At 40.8% G+C, this 20,322-nt stretch overlaps 1 protein-coding gene across 4 annotated transcripts in view; it reads left to right on the top strand.

Annotated features, from left to right (window-relative positions):
* The first annotated feature begins 6,406 nt into the window (after nt 1-6,406).
* The window catches only part of PPP2R5E (protein phosphatase 2 regulatory subunit B'epsilon), a 141,663-nt gene continuing 127,747 nt past the window's right edge, over nt 6,407-20,322 (top strand). Inside the window, exons 1-3 of one of the 4 annotated variants that reach the window (XM_087855987.1) lie at nt 6,408-7,035; nt 8,011-8,118; nt 9,442-9,605. In XM_087855987.1, coding sequence (XP_087712113.1) covers nt 9,449-9,605 — 157 coding nt within the window. In that variant the 5' untranslated portion in view covers nt 6,408-7,035; nt 8,011-8,118; nt 9,442-9,448. Of the gene's footprint in view, nt 7,036-8,010; nt 8,119-9,441; nt 9,606-20,322 lie in introns of all 4 variants that reach the window. The other 3 variants (XM_045810524.2, XM_045810523.2, XM_045810522.2) reach the window with 3 other exon arrangements.

Here is a 20,322-nt window from a genome sequence, read left to right as displayed (position 1 = left end):
CTCTCTCTTTCTCACAAATAAATAAAACCTTAAAAAAAAAAAAAGAGGTCTGGCCTTGGAAGAACTGGGTTCAAATTGTGGTTCTACTAGTTACTAGCTGCGTGACACTGGATGACTTCTCTGATCCTCACGTTTTTTATTTATAAATTAGAAATACTATGTATCTCCAGGGGCACATGGGTGGCTCCGTCAGTTAAGTGTCGGACTCTTGATTTCAGCTCAGGTCACGATTTAGGGGTCATCAGATTGAACTCCGCATTGGGCTCTCAGCTCAGCAGGGAATCTGCTGGAGATTCTCTCTCTTTCCCTCTGCCCTCCCCCTACTCGCTCTTGCGCACGCTCTCTCTCTCTCAAATAAATCAATCTTTTTTTTTAAAGATTGATTGATTGATTTGTCAGAGAGAGAGAGAGGGAGAGAGCACAAGCGGGGCGTGGGGCAGAGGGAGAAGCAGGCTCCATGCTGACCAAAGAGCCCGATATGGGACTTGATCCCAGGACACTGGGATCATGACCTGAGCTGAAGACAGACACTTAACCAACTGAGCCACCCAGGTGTCCCAATAAATAAATCCTGAAAAAAAGAAACACTATGTATCTACAGAGTTAAGGTTCCAATTAAATAGTGAATATGAAAGTGAACTAAATTGATATAGAGGTTTGTAGATACTACTGCCGGTCCTAAACAAGATTGTGTATGTTGTCCTTATTGGTTTATTTTGTTTTGTTTTTAAAGATTTTATTTATTTATTTATTTATTTGACAAAGAGAGAGAGACAGCCCCCGAGAGAGGGAACACAAGCAGGGGGAGTGGGAGAGGAAGCAGGCTCCCAGTGGAGGAGCCTGATGCGGGGCTCGATCCCAGAACCCCGGGAGTGAGCTGAAGGCAGATGCTTAATGACTCAGCCACCCAGGCGACCCGGTTTGTCTTGTTTTGATAACAGCATGCTCAGATTTAAGTTTTCACCCTTTCTTGGTTGTCTTGCCCTTTTAGAACATTTTCGCAGTAATTTACCCTACGTTCATAGATTTTACTCTATTGATACCTTAAAAGCAATGTTCTCTCTCTATGATGGAGAGATGAGAATCCTGGATGCAACATTCAACCATAGGCCGCATTTCCGGAAACCTGGCCTTGGTGTTTTAAGCGACACAGTAAACAACCTATTGAACAGCAGCAGTTTGTGAAGAATACAGCTCGTTTTCATGTTTGGTAGATGACTGCGCTGTCTTTCCTCATGTCGGCGTATTCTAGGGACCCTTAATTCTAAAAGTATAATTCTTAAGAATATCTGCTTTGAGTCTTAAAAATAAAAGTCAACAATACATTAGACTTGTTGAATTACATTAGAAAAGAATTCCCGGCAGGGTCACTTTAAATGATTGCTTTTCAGTTTAAGATTAGATTTCATCTAAAGATTTCTTTTAGTGCAACTCCTAGAAAACCCCGGATCCAGGGTCTAAGAGTAAACTGAGGCTTGGTGAGGTTAAGTGACTTGCCTGTGTATTGTAAGTCAGGATTCTCTTGGGCATAAGTTATAGAAATTCAACTCCAAAGTAGCTTAAACAAAAAAGGGAATTTACTGGCTCATATAATTGAAACTACCTTCGAACAGAACTGAATCCAGCAGTTCCAGCTGTGTTGTTAAAACTTGGCATTTGCCAAAGTTACCTCTACAGTGCTGGATTCCTCCAAGATGAAGGAGGAGGAGGGAGATGGTGCCAGGTAGCCTCAATTTATATCCCTTCTGTGGTTTTGTTCTGTGGAAGAGAGGTATCCTTCTCTCAGCATTTGCAGAACAAATCTTGGGGAAGACCCAGTTGATCTCCTTGGGTCCTGTACCCATCTCTCTGTAGGGAGGAAAGAGAGAAGCAGCATGTCCACCAGGATCACACGAAGTAAGGGGTGTGGTCCTCCAAGGAAATGCAGGGGTGGGTGGGAAGCAGATATCTACCACATCAAGTCTAGGCCATTACTAAGGGCAGGGCTAGGACAGAAATCAGGACCTTGTTTCCAGTGCAATTCTGGAGGTTACAGAGAGGAAGAGAAATAGCTAAGTTTAGAGCGAAAATAGTTTGGGCCTCTTTTAAAGGATTGTCAATTAGAAATGAAGATAAAGCTCTGAAATGATGTTAAGTCAAATGACCATTTTTTCACTTTTAGAACTATATGGATATTGTAAGATGCAAATTGTTGTTATTGCTAATGAATACTTTCACACACAGTCTATAATTTAGCATGGAAGTGGATTGAAAGGCGTGCCTGGTTTCCTTGCTTCTTGTTTTCTTCCTATCACAATGGGGCACGCCGGAATAAAATTTCAAGGAAAAAAAAACTTTTTGGAAGTTTCTAGATGGATAAAAACTATGAAAATACAAAGTGGATGATTATGGTCAGAACTAGTGTTTGCTGAGCAGTGAACATGTGCAGACACGTGTCATGTAGTAAATGGTCGACCTCATGTAAGTCTGATGACTACCCTATGAGTTAGGAAGTCTTAGTCTGTCCATTTACATGCCAGGAAACAAAGGCTGTGACTAGTGAATAATTTGCCCCAGCTCCTGACTGTCTGAGCTGGGATTCCACCTCAGGTACCTTGGATTCCAGAGTCTGTGTTATCAGCAATGTGCTTATAATTAATTTTAGCTTTAGTTCATTTAATTGCGTAATTTAACTATTTTAAAAGCAAAATTGTGGCTTGTGGTGCATTCTTTTGTTTTATCCCATGCAAAGCAGAGTGCACTTGAAGCCAGCTTTCTCTCTCCCCATCAGTGACGTAGGGCCGCTCTACCTGTCTTGATTCATCGATGACCCAGGATCTCTCGCTGGTAGGTAGGAAACTGGAATACCTACACGTTTTAAATCTCAAGCAATAGTTATACTCGTTAATCACACGGAAAGCCGTGAATAACCTATAACCCAGACGCACATCTGAAAACGCAACTGTGGTATTTACAGTGTGACCCAAGGGGGGCGCCTGGGTGGTGCAGTCGGTTAAGTGCTGACTCTTGGTTTCAGCTTAGGTCATGATCTTGGGGTTGTGGGATTGAGCCCTGCATCGGCTTCTGTGCCCATCGTGGAGTCTGCTTGAAATTCTCTCTCCCTCTACGTTCTCTCTCTTTAAAAAAAAAAAAAAAATCCTTAAACTGTGACCCAAGAAAATGTCACTGCTGAGGGTGTTGCCATTGTAGATAAATGTGGCTCAAAGAAATATAACAGCAGAGTTCCCTGTTTACACTAGCTGAGTAATTTTGTTTTTCCAGAGAGCGGCGCTTGCCTCAGCCCAAACCCCACTTCCCCAACACACACATACTGGGCTAGTTCACCTCTATGATGATGTCTTATCAGGATAGGTCTTTTCCTCCTCTGCTGGTTGGTAATTGGTTTCATGATGTTTCTGCTTATTATCTGACCCTTCTTAAGTTCACCAGTCAGCCACCATTTGATAGTCTCTGCCTTCTGGTCTCATCATGTGACTAGCCCGCCAGTAGATTCATGATAAGCTCCGCCTTGATATCTGGCAAGTGAGTGCTTTTATCTGATAGCAATGAATAGTGTTTTGTCACTTGATAATGGCTTCCCAGATGACTATAATGTGTTTCTTTTTGTACTATCCAGAGTAAGAAGTCTCCAAACTTTTTTGATCATTCATTCCCATCAGTATATTTTTTGGAAGCAGTTCCTAACCAAAGATATGTATATTTATTTATAAAGTACAAACATATTCTTTCATTTATAACTCAGTCACAAATATATGCTTAGGGTGAAATGCACTGTTAATGACAGTGGATATAAATCTTCAAATAATCTCCTTGATGAATTTGACATTTTTAAAGAAAATTTGGTTAGATTTGTTAGATTGTTATTTTAACTTTGAAATGTGGCTGAAAAGATCTAGTATTAAAAGTGTCAGTTCTGTGGTGTTCGTTTCCTGTGGTTGCTTTGCAAAGGACCCTGGTGAAGTTGCTTGTCTGTTTTCTACGGGTTAGTTTAATTAAGCCTAGACGAAACCATCAGTAAATCCACTTAGCTGGATTTAGCAGTAAGTCACTACCTGTTGACTGGGACTGACTGGGTGGGATTGCCACTGTCCACCCCTGGAAATGGGTAACTGCCACTTTTCCTTTAGGACATCTCCTATGCTGTTCCAGGTCAAGAGAGGATTTCATGGACTGAGTGCAGGGTCACTTATTCTATATATAAAATATTAATTGATCTTAATGACTACTTTTCATTTAGAATTAAGCATAAGCAGATGTCCTCATATTTTATTCTTCTGCATTCCAAATGGATTGGCTTGTACTATTCCTGGAACATATACAACCCTGGCTTGTGTGGACCTCCTTTAGAAAATATTGTCCAAGGAATAATTTCTCACATAGGCAAGGATGTTCCCATTTTAAAAGACCTGCTCATTTCAGTTACTCAGCCATTTTATAGAAAATGGAAGAGTTTTGAAATGAATTCTTTATAGAGATCCATAATTTTCAAGCAAAATCCCCACTCTGCAAAATGTGAAATGTTCTAAGCAACAGCTGTGAGCATTTCAAACGTGCACTACTCTTTGACGGTCCAACTGTTGCCAAGGGAAATGAAGTTGGCTTTAAAATCTTCCTTGGTTTTAATTCTGCATTTCCCTCAATCAGAGATTGAACAAAAAAGTTTTGCATGGCTGGGACACTGAACTTTTCATGAAGACTGGCATATGAAATCAAGATGCAAAAATGTTTTTTGAAGGTAGGAAGGAGAATGGAGAACTCCAGTTTTATAAGGCCTAGTAACGAACTTCGCAGGGCAAAAATGGGCACTACCATACAGTGGCCAACCATCCGGAGTCAGTAGGAGGAGACTGCTTCTACCTAAGAAAGTCATCTTTTCCTGTTTCCCATTTGTTCAAAACCGATTTTTTTTTTTAATCTTTCAGGGCACAAAACTTTTTTTCCACTCAAGGCCCATTTATGGGAGCGTGAATAAAAATTTGCAGCACCTGAATGTTAACACAAACAAGAAATGCATTTCTTTTGTTGTTGTTGTTACTTGTACATATGGTACATAGTTTATTTCTTAACTGCATAGAAAACATGATCGAATGCTGAGGGGGAAAAACTAGGCTACAGAAGAACACATACAAAATTAAAGAAAAAAAATACTGGAGGGAAGTACATCAAAATGCCAACAGGGGTTATCTCTGGGTTGAGGGATTGTAAGTTAAAAATTTTTTTTCTGTCTTCCAAGTTTTTAACAACTGGTGATCTGACATTGGTAGTTAGCACTAAGAATTTCTTTCTTCCTCCCCCAAGCCCACCCCATCCCACCCCCCAAAAAAGATGGACCTAGCGTGCATTCAAATGGAACGAGAGTCCTAATAACATCATCTGGAATTGCACCATTTGGCTTTGGGCTCACCAAGGATGGAAACACATCTCTAAATATTTTATTACTTGATCAAGCTAGAGTTGAGTGAAGTCTTCTCCATAAACTCTTTCGGATCCAATTTGCCCATTAAAATCTCGCAAGCCCCTGCAGTCTGGAGCTGGGTTTCCCTGAGCTCTGTGCGGCGGAGGGCCCGTGCAGTTGATCCGGATAAATGATCGCAGAGCACAGGGACAGCGTTCCCACCTGCATGAACTACGCTGGGCTGGCTTCTATCAAGGCTTGCAGGAGTTTCAGGGAGCTGATACTCAAAACAGAGGTTTAGGGAAAAGGAGACGACGAGGTGAGACAGAATTCGAAGCGATACCCAGCCCTTGGCCCAGGCCCAGAGGTTCAGATTTCGGTGCCAGGTCTCCCACAAGGTTCAAGGCAGAGCGACTGCTGGGGGTTTCACATCGTGCTGCAAGGGGCCCATTTACACAGTGGCGCACAGGCGCGGGCGGGAGATCTTATTTCTTTCTGCGCTTATTTCAGCGGGGGTACCCGTCCTGAGTGGGACTCCTCCAGCCCAGAAGGGCCAGCCTAGCCGCTGAAGGGGGCGGATCCAAGGCCCCGGGGGCTCCCGCACCCTTAGCCGACCCTTGCCCTTGGAATTCTTCGGCTGAAGACGACCGCCGCCCAAAGAAGCCGCATTGCGTGGAAACCCACCCATCCCATTGATTTATCGGTCGCACACCTCCCGGGTTTCAGGAGCTCCTCAAAGGCCTAGCGGCTGCGGCGTTCCCCTGCTTCAGCCTACCCACCCGCCTGGCGGAAGCTGCAGTAGCGCGGCCTGAGAGCGCGGCTGCATCCGGGTCCTTCTTGCCTCAGCCCAATCCTCGGCCTTGTCTCTTCCCACCCTCCAGTTTCTCCGCCCCCCCGCCGCCAATCCCTGATCGGCTCTCAGTCGAACCTGCTGGCATGGGAGTGAAGGCGGACGCGGGCCAATGAGGCCTCGCTTCCCGTTTGAAGCCTCCAGTGAGTGGGCGCCGGAGGCGGGCGCTGCTGGCCAGAAGGTTCGGTTGCGCGTGTGCCATGGACTCAGCCGCCCGGTGATATTGACAATAGGAGAGAGAAAGGGGCATTGACGGGGACCCACCGCGGGTACCAAAGGGCGGCTCTGGCAGCGGCGGCTCCAGCTCCAGCGGCTCCTCCTCCTTCTCCTTCCTTCTCCTGCTGCCGCTGCGGATCCAGTCTTCCTCCCTCCCTTCCCCCCCTCCCCACGTCGTCGTCGCCGCCGCCGCCGCCGCCGCCGCCGGGTCCGGGGCAACGAGCAGAGGCGCCGCCCGCCGGGAATGTGAGCGAGGAGCCACCGGCGGAGCCGCAACGGGGTCGGTGCCGATTTGATGGGACGGGCCCGCGGGGGAGGATCGTGAGGCTGCCGCCGCCGTCGCCGCCGCGGGAGCGCTGAGGTTCAGGTCCGGCCGTGAGGCCTAGAGGCGCCGCCGCCGCGGAACCGGAGGGACGCCGCGCCGGACAGCCGTCGCCCCGGGCTCCCTGCCGCTGTCCGGACCTCCCCCCCGCACGTCCCGGTCCCGCCACCCGCCCCCGCTGCGGCCCTCACGCCGGTCTCCCGCCCCTCGAAACCACAGATCATCTTCGGATTCTTCCCCAGAAGCTTCAAGGTAACTTCGTCCCTCCAGTACCTCGGCTCTCCCGCTTGCTTCCCTTCCTCTTCCCCGTCTTCCTCAGGAATCTGCAGGACACCGGCCTCGGAAAGGCCTGGCCGGGGCAGGCGAGGGGTGCGGTGGGGTGGGGTGTGGGAGAGGGAGCGCCCGTCCCACTTGTCTGATTTACCTGCAAACGCTTCTGACGATGCCTTCCATTTACTCTGCCCCCCTCGCTCCTTTTCCCCCCACCTTCCGGCATTGGAGGCATATTCTTGTCCCCCTTTATCCACTGACGTGGGGCGGGGGGAAACCGGGGGGGATTGGTGTAGTGAGGAGGATTCTGTAACAGCTTATCTTCTCCAGGGCTTGTGGAGGGGGAGGTGGGAGCAAAGGGAGTATGTCAGCATCCCTACAGACCAGCCCCTTCCCTGTCTTTCTCCTCCACCCCAGCACCCCCCCTTGGATTATCCTGAACCTTGGAAATGCCCCGTGCCCGCTGCTTAGACGATGATAAAGCTTCGGGCGTCCTGGTTCTGGGCGAAACCTGTTTCCTTGGGCTTTGCACGGACCCACTGCTACTGCAAGTTCAGTTCTGCAGCGCTTTAGGGTTGAGATCCTTGACGTTTATTCTGGGCCGCGGGCAGAAGGGGCAAATGATTAAAAAAAAAATGCTAGCAATAAATTATCTTTAGAGATGGGAGATGAGGAATAAAGAAGAGACAAAAAGAGTAATGGAGGAACAGGATTTACCGAAATCTTTCATTGTTATCTAAATAATTCACATACCACGTTGGAAAAGCTGCCCCTAAATTTACAACATACAAATGAGATGTGAATCTTAAGAGCTGATGCAGTCATTGTGAAAAATTTTAACTGATCTTACTTCTTCCGTAGTCATTCATAGTTTGCAATTCCATTTTGAATCTGTCACATTTTATTTAAGGCTAAATTAGGTAGATTTCTAAAAACTTTTTTTTTTTTTTTTTTAAGAGAACCAAACAAAGCTTCAAAATTGCAAACCTCAAGATCCTGGGTTTTGTTTGTTTTTTGTTTATATATTTGTTATTTTTTTACTTTGTTAAAATCCAGATAATCCAGGTAACTTTTTATTGCATGTTCAGGAAGGAACTCCCTTAACTTTTAATTTAGAGGTTAAAAAACACTTATCTTATGTATTGGAATGACCTGTATTTGTAAGTGCATTTCAGTATTTGTGAGTGAGTAATTGCATTTTGGTATTGCCCCCATATGCATTATTTTTATTCAGGTCTGCCATTAATCTTGCATGGAGCCTCAGTGCCATGGAAATGATGGCATCTGTTTAAATTGGAGAATGAAATTGAGCTTAAGTCTTGTTACTTTTAGGAACTAACCTTCATTTTAATAATTTGAGAAGCTTAAAAAAAATCTAAAAGAACTGTTCCCATCAGTTCGATGGAATGAAAATTAATATCTGATGATGAACTTAAAGGGAATTCAACTTGGTTTTCTAAGTAGGGTGTGAATTTATGTTTTCAATTTTGGTGCACGATTTCATCATAATTTTGTTTATTAAGCTTTAATAACTTAAGATGGCTTCATTCAAAAAGAAGACTTCTTTGAAATGCTTTTAATTATGCCTCTTATGTATTCTGTGTAAAGTAATCTAACCTGTCCTCATACAGTTTATCATAGCTAACCCAGCACATTGAATTAAGTCATGCCTAGATAGTTTCAGTAGTTGTAAATTTCACCTTGCTGTGATACCTTGGTGGAGATTCTTGAAGTACAATCAGGGTTTTAACTCCAGAGCCCATTTGTAATATTAAATATCTTGAGAAAATGTATCGATGGAAGTTTTCCAGTGGCAGAATAGCTCCAAAATTACTTCAGGAATCTCAAGATGAGAAGAGCTGTGCAGTTAGAAAATGAGTAGATGGCTTAGAAGACTTCTTCAGGTGTCAGTGAACATCTTTAATGCTTACCGGAGTGGGGGCAGCCCGTGCATTAGAACTACAATATTGTTGGGGCGCCTGGGTGGCTCAGTCGTTAAGCGTCTGCCTTTGGCTCAGGGTGTGATCCCAGAGTCCTGGGATCGAGCCCCGCATCGGGCTCTTCCGCTATGAGCCTGCTTCTTCCTCTCCCACTCCCCCTGCCTGTGTTCCCTCTCTCGCTGGCTGTCTCTCTCTCTGTCAAATAAATAAAATCTTAAAAAAAAAAAAAAACTACAATATTGCTTATATGGTATTTAAATTCCTTCTGCTTACCATCAAATTTTCATGTTGCCCCATTGAGCATACGACTTTTCTGAGTTGATTTTATTTGCTTTCTTCGTCACATTCCAACTTTCATGCATATTATGGATGGGAATTTTAGAATTTGTGTGATTCACGTGTATGCTCCCACCTTGGGAATATGTTTATGATACCTCTTTCTCTTCAGTAGGGATATGTCCTCAGCACCAACTACTCCTCCATCAGTGGATAAAGTAGACGGATTTTCTCGGAAGTCCGTCAGAAAAGCCAGACAGAAGAGGTCGCAAAGTTCCTCACAGTTTAGGTCTCAAGGCAAGCCTATTGAGCTAACACCTCTGCCGCTGCTGAAAGGTAAGGCTCATGACCAGGTGATGGAGTCCTTGCCAGTTGATCTTTTTATATCTATATATAATTTTCTTTTTGTAGAATTTCTGTGTTGCACACTGAAGGGATGGGAGATTTCAGACGTGTTGAAGTTACTGCTATGTGGGCAGATATACCCACTTTCCTTTTTAAAGGGCTCAATTTAATATAAATAGCTGTGGACAAATGAAAAGAAACCTTATCAGGAATATCTCTCACATTGATAAAGAGAAGAACTGAATGCCAGAGGAACTTTAAGATGCCTAGGTCTGTGTTTTTCATTTTTTCTTCTGTTGACATTTAGAGATACCCATCGTATGTGATAACAGCTACACATTGTACGGTTTTAGTCACAGGAAGTAGACCTGGGAGAGGAGATGGTACCATTAACTTACATATAGAAAATGATGTTTGAAAGAATTCATTTTTAAAAATCAAGAAAAAATGGACAGGTAGTAATTGCGTTTTCAGATAATACGTGTAGAAAACATGATGATCATACTTGTTAATACTACTTTTCTCTTTCCTTTGGAATGAATTAAGGACAAGTTTTTCATATGAGATTTGCTTTTTCTAAAGTAGACCTTTCAACTTTTGTTTGGGTGTATGTGGATACTTCCTGTTCCTTTTAATTTTCATTTGTTTGCTCTATGTTTATGAACAGACATGGTTGAAATACGTCAGAATATACCATTTATAGCATGGAAACGATCAGAATTTGCCTTTGAAAGTAGATTTTCATCTGCTGAACACTTAAGAGTGAAGAGAAAGGGAACATGCACAAAACAGTGCCCTTTCGTAGCTCAGAGGACGTCAGAAAACCTGATTCGTTAATGAACATTTACTTCTGTAACAGTTTGTGAAATTAGAAGGTATTATATGAAAAACTGGAGTTTGACCAGAAAAGATCCTCAAAATTTAGCCTCGGATATTTCAGGCTTCTATTTTTCCCCTGTGAGCCTTTTTTTTTTTTTTTTAGGGAGTTAGAGTCATAAATGAGTCTCTGAGGTTTATACTTGAAATTGTGGAAACTAAATGGATTCTGATTACTATTAAGCTGATATATCTGTTGGTAAAGATGAGCTCTTATGAGTTTGTGGGGGAGAAAATTTTAGCTAAAGGTTTTGCTGATAAAAAGGAAAAAGCCTTTGTGAGGCTTTAGAAGAGAAGTGAAGGAAAAACTCTAGGGATAAAGCTAATCATGCTTGAAATACAAAGTTGAGCGGTGTATGGATTCTTCGGTAACTTTTCAGATTGGAGCTAGATGTGTAATAGTTTTAGCGTGTTTATCTGGCAAAGGACTCTCTTTTGAGGAAACCGATTAAACTTTTTTTAGGTTTAGAAAGAATTTTAAACTTTATCGTTATATTCATTTCTTGGGGGTCACAGTAAACATTTAAATTAGAACTGAACTGGCCACTCATTGTTTTTGTGGGTAGTGAAGGGGCATGGGTGAGAAGAATTTGGCACATTTTAAGATTTTGTTGTTCCTTATCTCATTTTTTTTTATCATGGTAAAATATACCTAACAGAAAGTTGACCATTTTAACTGTTTTTAAGTATGCTTAATTAAGTGTGACGTTAGATACGTTTACGTTGTTGTGCATGTCACCGCCATCCATCTCCAGAACGTCTTCATCTCCCCCAAATGAAACTGTATCCATTAAATACTAACTCTCCATTCTCCCCTCCCCTTAGCCCCTTGGTAAGTAACCACCATTCTACTTTCTGTCTTTATGAATTTGACTACTCTTAGGTCTTTCCGTGACTGGATTCTTTCCCTTAGCATAATGTCCTCAAGGTTCATCCATGTTGTAGCGTGTGTTAGAATTTCCTGCCTTTTAAGCCTGAATAATATTCTGCTTTGTGTATATACCATATATTATTTGTCCATCTGTCAGTGAGCACTTGGGTCGTTTCCACCTTTTGGTTATTGTGAATGCTGCTATGAACACGGGTGTACAAGTATCTCTTTGAGCCCCTGCTTTCACTTCTTTTGGATACATGCCCAGAAGTGCAATTGCTAGATCATATATTTAATTTTTTGAGGAATTGCCAGACTGTTTTCCACAGCAGCTGTACCATTTTACATACTTAACCATCAGTGCACAAGGGTTCCAATTTTTCCACATCCTCACCAACACTTGTTATTTTTTGTTCTTTTTTTTTTTTATAATAGCCATCATAATGTGTGTGAAGTGGTATTTCACTGTGGTTTTGATTTGCATTTCCCTTGTGACTAATGAATGATGTTAAGCATCTTTTCATGTGCTTATTGGCTAATTTGTATATCCTTTTCTTATTTTTTAAGTGAAGTCTGATAATATTGAAAAATTTCCAAGAACTCTGCTCTCCAGGAATATGATTTTTGTGAACTTGTGTATTTTGCCAGCGTGGGAGAATTGGAGAGTAACAGGACCATGTAGTACTAGATATAGCCACAGCTTAATTCCAGACAGACTGAAAGTGATTCTTGTGTAGTAAGCATGTCCTGGGAAAATATTCCGGAAAGCAGTCCATAAATTGGATTTCCCTATCTGTAGAATAACAAAGAAGTACAGTCAGATGTAGATTTCAGAAATGTTTATTTGCTCTTGATTTTTATGGGGAATATAAAACATTTGTTAAATGGCATTTGTTTTTCTTACAGTGGATTGAATTTTATTTGTGTGTTGTGTTTTCACTAACTATAGGAACTAATTTATGGAATATAAAGAAATTATTGGAGGAATTTCTTTATTTTATTTTATTTTTTACCGTACCCTTGGGAGAAACCAGAATACATTATGTGTGCATGCCAAAGGATAGTTATTGATGCAGTTTTCTGTAGTATTGCTTTGACCAGGTTGGTAAGTTTGAGTTAACTTTATTTGGCAGTATAATATAAGTGGCAGTTGAATTTTGTGATTGCATTAAAGAATAAAGTAAAATTGATGTCCTCAAGATTTTTAATTTTAGGGGAATTTGAAAACGGAAATTGTATAATTTTGCAACTCATCTTTTTAATATGTAATTTTTGGAAAATTCAAACATAAGGTATTGATTAATGATCACTTGTTTTGTATTTATGCATTATCAGAATGTTTATCATATGACTCATGATAGTTGACTGACTTATATGTAATAGGGCCATTAGCATTTTAAAAGTCTCTTCACTTGTAGAACTTAACGAAGTGAAAGGAAAGTTTCATCTTTTTTGCCTCTTTTCTAATAGGCGGGGTTTTGAAATTTCTATGAACTATGTTATTTTCTGCAGAAAGCAATGCCAGCGGGTCGTTCAGCGTCCATAGCTGGCTTTTCCTCAGCTACTTATAATGAAATAGAGACATTTGAATTTTCTCCATCTTTATGCACTTTTGAAAATGTTTTCAGAGAGTCCTAAGTTTTTGAGCTTGAAGGACTGTTACTCAAGGGGAATTTAGTAGAGGTTTGAGTGCTCGATGTGAAGACTTGGGTGTTTTCCGTGTGCCTGTGCACGGCATGACACGATCCAAGCTTTGACAGTTACCTACCTCGGTAAGGACAGTTAAACTAAACATTTAGGGAATAGACGCACGCATCTTTGTCATCCTCGTCATCCTCGTCATCATAGTAATAATAACTAGTAGTAGCAGTAGTAGTAGTACCAGGTTAGGTGACTAGTTCTCTCCCCACCCCATCCTCCCCTGCCCTGTTTCCTTCTTTCTTTGACTTTAAAAGCTTATGTAAGTTTAGATCTGAGTGAAGTGTTTTTGAAAAGTACCACCTCTTTGAAGATGGGATTATAATGAGAGCAGCATCATTATTTCTAGCCTCATAATTCATTATGTAAGTTTTTGAGGCATTTTGCTAATAGTTCGGACATTCAGTATTAAACATTCCAAAAACTGTGATGAGTGGAGGTACTCTTCAGCAGAAACCCTGCCCCTTGGTGTTAAAGCTTTTAGATCAGTAACACTGTGTTTCTATAAATTCCTTCTTTAATGAAAACTATTTTTTTTTAAGCTCTAAGCTTGTGATTCAGCTTACATTTTTATTTTTTAGGGTGATAGTTTGTGAGGATTTTAAAAATCCCAATTGAAAACTAGCGTTTATGTGTTTCTTTTTTATTTTTTTAAGATTTTATTTATTTATTTGACAGAGAGAGAGACAGCCAGCGAGAAAAGGAACATAAGCAGGGGGAGTGGGAGAGGAAGAAGCAGGCTCCCAGCGGAGGAGCCTGATGTGGGACTCGATCCCAGGACTCTGGGATCACGCCCTGGGCCGAAGGCAGACGCCTAACGACTGAGCCACCCAGGCACCCCTGTTTATGTGTTTCTAATTTGTGGATGGGATCATTCTTTTTCATCCATAACTGCTTTGTGTAGTGTGTAAAGAAGGAATATGCAGAAGTAATTCCCAATTTTTATAATGGGATAGTGCCCTAAAGTATATTTATAATGAGATTAGTTTCTTAAGGAATAATGTCCTTTATTTTAGTGTTTACCATCTTTCTTGTATGGTGCAGTGTCACATGGGGGGAAGCACATGGGCCTTGTTGCTTACAAGAGTCCTGGCTTACTAGTTGTGTTGTCTGGGTAAGAATGTTAACTCCTGACAGCCTTGGTTTTCTTGTCTATCAAATGGGGATGATAGTCAATAGATGTGGCAGTGCCACATTCGATAAATACTAGCTACTGTTATTTAACTGGGATTTGAGAAGTTAAAATATGAATAATGTGGAATTATTTCACTTTTTATATCTTTTCAGGAAAAAGGTGAAATTGGAAATTTCTCAAAAAACTATGTAACAAGACCATAGTTTTGGTAGGAATGAATCTTTTTCAACCAAAAAATTGGAAGAAACAGTTTGCAAATATATTGAATTTAGTAGACTAGTTATTTTAAAAACTGTTATTTGCAGATTTTCACCAAATACGTTGGTATCCTGCTACATTTTTTAGTGTATTTTATTTTTAAATTTATTTATTTTTTGAATAGATAATGTAGTTATATGGTTCAGATCTCAAAAAATACAAAAGGATGTATAGTGAAAAATCTTCTTCCTGACTTGGTTCTCTTACTTCCCCTTCCCAGAAGCAACCAGTTATGATACTCTTCTGTAGAAGATAAAGACTTCTTAAACCCTTCATTGAATTGGAAATTCATTTTGCAGCCTGAAATTATATGCACATTTTGTATGTGTATGTCCTTTTTTTAATTGGAAGAATTACATAGTATTTTTCAGATTCTCAAAGGGGTTTTGAATCAAAAAAGGTTAAGAACCATTGTTTTAGTTTGTACCGTAGATTAATGATGCATATTCTTTTTTTTTCTTTTTTTTTTTAAGATTATATTTATTTATGTGACAGAGAGAGACAGCCAGCGAGAGAGGGGACACAAGCAGGGGGAGTGGGAGAGGAAGAAGCAGGCTCCCAGCGGAGGAGCCTGATGTGCGGCTCGATCCCAGAACGCGGGGATCACGCCCTGAGCCGAAGGCAGACGCTTAACGACTGAGCCACCTAGGCGCCCCATGATGCATATTCTTTTGACAGTTAAATTGGCGTGTGTGTGGGGGGGGGGGTTAAGAAATAATCATAAGTTTTCCTTCTGAACTAGAAGAATATCTATAAGTTAATAGGTGTTAACATTCAGCTTTGCACCCTTTGCGACAATGTGGCAATATTTTTCTTTTTGGGAAGAAATTATAAGATCTTGCACAAAACCAAATGTCAGTTGCATTGTTTACATGTGTGAAAGATCATAGTTAGTTGTAGCGAGGAGGTATTTCATTTACTTTTAGGGGGAAATATTTTTTCTTTATATATCCTTACAGTTTATAGCATAGAGAAAATTCCCATACAGAGTCGTATGTGGGCCAAAGGTTATTGAGAGTAAGCATACCTGATTTATGGATCATTTAAAAGTAGGATAGCAACTTGCATTCATTTCCCATTCCATCTGAGTATGATAATTACTGCATAGTTCTTAACCTTGGGTTCATGGATTTCTGATTGGGAATAGGATATGGGCATTGTGGTTGGGCTTTCAGGTTCTAAGACCCTCCTAAAATTATATATAAAGTTTCTGTGAGTGGGCATTTTTGTTTTGGAGAACAGAGTTCACCGCTTACCTCAGATTTGGGAAGGTTTTTGCCCTACCATTCTTGCTCTTTCTCCGCAGTTAAGAGCTTTTGGATTAGACCAAAAGATGGGGAATTGTATTCTTATTTCTGAGTATCATGTTAGCTGTATGTATTCATGTAAGCATTGGACACTTAACAGTAAACATGGTAAGCTATAAACAGAATTCATTATAATGTGGGTCTCTCCAGGGTATGACTCAGCCCAGGCATAAAATATTGAGGTGCCAAATGAATCTTCTCAGAAGGCGAGGTGTCCTTTTCTACCTAGAACTTTCTTCCTCTGACTTAGTGTCATTTTTCAAGTTTCATCTCACCATGGGACTTTCTTAGGAACTGCCCCTCCTGACTTTTTTTAAAAAAATTATTTATTTATTTATTTATTTGACAGAGAGAGAGAGAGAGACAGAGACAGCCAGTGAGAGAGGGAACACAGCAGGGGGAGTGGGAGAGGAAGAAGCAGGCTCCCAGCGGAGCAGGGAGCCTGATGCCGGGCTCGATCCCAGAACCCTGGGATCACGCCCTGACCCGAAGACAGATGCTTAACGACTGAGCCACTCAGGCACCCCCACCCCTCCTGACTTTTAAAAATAGTCTTCGTTGAAGTTACTATCAGTCTGTTGTTTCTTGCATAATATTTGTGATCTGAAATTATTTACTCTTTGTTAGTCACTCGGGTGTTATCTGTTTCTCTTTCCCCATTAGAATATAATCTTCAGTGTAGAAACCTTTTTTTCTACCTCTAGGGCTTTGGTCAGTGCTTAGTACATAGTTGGCAATCAATCAATATTTGTTAGGCAATTAATTAACATTGTTAGTTGACATCTAAATTATTAGTAATAGTAATTTTCTTCCTAAGTACTTAAATTTTTTCCCCAAAAGCGAGGTCATGCAGGTGTTATTTTAATTTATATTTTACACAAAGTTACAAACTTGTTTAATGAAGACTTTTTATTTTTAAAGGATCAGATTGCTGAGTGTTCACTTAAAATCCTGAGTGAGGCCTTATGCTTTGGTAATTCTGCATGTTTCAGGTTAAGAACAGAGGAGAGAGGATGGAGTGGGTTTTATGTGTTATACACTAAGTGATTCCTGTTACTTAGGGACTCATCACGTGGAGTTTTGCAACAGATGTTAAATACAGTGAAACACCTTTTATCTGCTGATGTTTGAGGCCTGAATTGTGGGCTAATCAAATCACCAGACTTTCTTTCTTTACATAGTTTAAGAGGGAACAGCATATCTGAAAATTACAATGGGCTTTCAGAGCAGGGTTTTATGGTTAAGCTTTCTCATCTTTAAAACTTCTATTTTATAATGTTAGTTCTTAATACTAATTAGATTTTCTAGTGCTTGCAAAAGAACAGTGAAGTTTCTAGATATTTCTAAAATGCTGGGTAAGGTAGTTCTTTGGTTTGTTTGCAAATGATGGCATAACATCCTTTTTTACTACTTAAAAATACTTTTCTACCCTTTGTATTTGAAGATTTTCTGAAAACAAATATGGGATCTTATTTGTATGTTACAGCAGAATTAAACATATGATGAACATACTGATAGGACAATATGCTAATATTATTATGTTATTATATTTTTGCCTGATATATAACAGTATATAGCTAATATATATAACATGTGTTATCTAAGTGAGGCAGGTGGCCTCCCTGAGGTAAGAATGGAGGCCCTGGAGTCACACATCCTTAGCTTTGAATTTTGAGTCTATTCACAGCTGTGTGACTTCTAAGCAATGTTTTCTTTTATCTCCCAATTGGTAGAGTATTAGAACCCACCTCATATAGTCAGATTAAATGCCAAAAAGCAGACAAAACATTTATCTCAGTGTTGGATACATAGTAGGGGTTGAAGAATATTAACTGTTACAATTGCAGGAAAAACTGTATAATAGAAAAATGCTTACCTGTGTTTTTCATTTGATTTCTATTCTCTTAATACTTTACGTGGATTATTTCCATTTAAAGAAAAAAAACATGGAGCATGTAGAATGGTGCGAACCAGACTTTTAAAGCAAAAAGGAGAACTAGTTCTTACGGAACAGTCTCAGCGTTACTATTCAGTTAACATCATTTTCAGACTGGCTTCTCATTTCAGGAATTAGAACATAAAGTAGCTAATGTAATTATTTCCAAGGGAAGTTCCATTCGTGGAAGGTTACCAAGTAAAATTATGGTTTGATAAGCTTATTTTGGAAGTCATCTACTAGGACAGGATCTTAAATCTTTTTTTGTCATTGCTTACTCATAGTAGTAAAAATAACGCATGTAGTTGTTTATACGAATTGTATACATGTGCTGTTATACAAGTATAATGCATGTTAGGAAAGTACACAAATATAGAAAGTTAAAAAAGATGATATTGAAATGTAAAATGTATGGATGATCTAATATTTAATTTTGGTACCTCCTTTTCCTTTACCCGTCCCCCCTAACATGTTACATGCACTGGCCCTGAGCACATCTTTGTTTTGAGATTTTGCTTGGAAGAGAGAACCTCTTCAGCTTAGAGGCTTATTTCGTAGCATTTTGTTTTAAGCCAGAGAGATGTGAAGAGTGGAATGAGAAAACTTTTCTTTGTTCTTGAAGTTATTGTCCAGGTTTTTAAATTTGTTGCACCTTAAAGAAACAAAATCTGAATGGAAGATTTTGCCAGTTTAAGAAGTATCATAGATGGTTCTTTGTTGAGGGCTCTTATCTTGCTGTTGACGGGTGGGTTTCAGAGGGCCCTTGACTCTCTTGAAATTCCAGGCAATATTTTGTGTCTCTGGGCAGATTGTCATTTTTCTGGGGAATGGGTTCAGAGCTTTCATCAGGTTCTTAAAGGAGTTTCCCTGAAGGCTAGGAGCTACTGCTGTGGGTGGTGGTGTTGGTTTCCTCACTTGAGAGAATTTGTCATAGAGTCCCTTTCTGTGGAAGAGAGATCTCTTGACGAAAAACTTCCGCATGTTTCTCCTGACTTTCAGTTCTTTTTGATAACAGAATTTTTTTTTTTTTTGGTGGGGAGCAAAGCAAGGTTTATTGAGCGATAGCAAAGTGATAGTACACAGCTCCTGAGGAGGGAGGGGACCCGAGAGGGTTGCCCCCAGGCAGAATTTTTAAAGGTGTTTGAAGATAGAAGTTATTACATGACTCCAGTGTGGTTGTTTGGAACTTTTTTTATCAGTATCATTTGAAAAATTAAGCTGAGTAAATACTACCAATGATAAACTTAAATGTACCTATAAAAAAGCATTTATTCTAGAATAGCTGTGGGCCTGGAAGAAGCCAGAAGGAGAAACAGGTTATCTTTACTGGTGAAGAAATAATTTAGCAACCAACGAAGGAGAAGAGAAGCAGCGTCTGTAGGCTCCACTGTGTACCTGCTGATGTGCTACGTGATGTCACATTGAAGCTTCCCAACAAAACCAAGAACAAGGGATGTTTGTGCTTAACTGAGGGCTGTGTAACTTGCTCATCCCTTCAGAGAGAGCCGGGATGGGATCCCCAGGCCTGTCTGGTTCCAAAGCAAGTGCCTTCTCTATTTATGTACATGAACGTAGGTGACACTGGAGCTAACCACCATCTTGCTCGTGCTGTGCTAGGATGATTTACCAAGGGAACCATTTTACTACCTCTTGTAAGAACCTTGAAAACTGTGAGGAGACTGAAGTGATGAGAAGAGAAGTGGAGAAGAGAAGAGGGCTAGCAGCCAGGCCGGTAGCAGCACTGTGGGTGGTGGGTGGTGGTGGAGAGTCCTGGAGAGCAGCAGGCCTCAGAGATGGCTCCTTAGAAAGGCCAGGCGGTGCTGCCAAGAGGCAGGCGGGAAGGATAGCCAGTACTTCATGATGGGAAGGGAGGGGGGCGGGGGGTGAGGGGGAAGAAGCCACTCTGTATCCTGTGGGACTCTTGTGCTGTCATGATAAAGTCATGTCAGTCATGGAATGGTTTGGGTTTGGTAAACTGGTAGCAGTGTGGCAGTGGTTTTCTTTACCATTTATCTTTATATCTCTGGGAACTAGCTTAAAGAGGAAAGGGTGTGGGTTCAAGTCTAGGTGATAAGTCCTGGCTTTGTGAACTGAGCTTAGTTATTTAACATCTTTGGAGCTTTAATTTCTACTTTCGTTAAATGGGACTCACAATTCCCAAGGTGGTTGTGAGGAGTGAGATAATGTGGGTAGGTTGCCTAATGTATGATTGGTTGTGTAATAAATATTCCTTCCCTTATCTTTCTGTTTGTCATCGATCTTTCTTTGAGTCACTCCTAAGGACCTAGATCTTGTTTCAGATCTTGTGAGGGAAGATATCCGGCAAAAGTTCATCCATTTATGTAGGCATCATGAAAGACTTACCTTACGGTGATGTTACTTTTTAATTTAATTAATTCATGGTTGCTCATGCCTGGAACACTATTCAAAGTAAAATGGTAAAACATTAAAAAACATGGAGAAAATTGGGACTTGGCAGCATTTCAGGAAAAGTACTATCTTCTAATAAGGAAGATGTAGGCTTTGGAATTAGCCTTTTACCGGAGTGCTTCCAGAAGACAGTGTCTGGAAATGGAAGGAGATATCTCCTTTGCCATGTGTTATAAGGAATTCAGAGTGAGTTCAAC

This window comes from Ursus americanus, chromosome 26 (genome assembly GCF_024610735.1).
Source record: "Ursus americanus isolate L20-20 chromosome 26, mUrsAme1.1.p, whole genome shotgun sequence".
Lineage (NCBI taxonomy): Eukaryota > Metazoa > Chordata > Mammalia > Carnivora > Ursidae > Ursus > Ursus americanus.
This window is presented reverse-complemented; position numbering and strand designations above follow the sequence as displayed.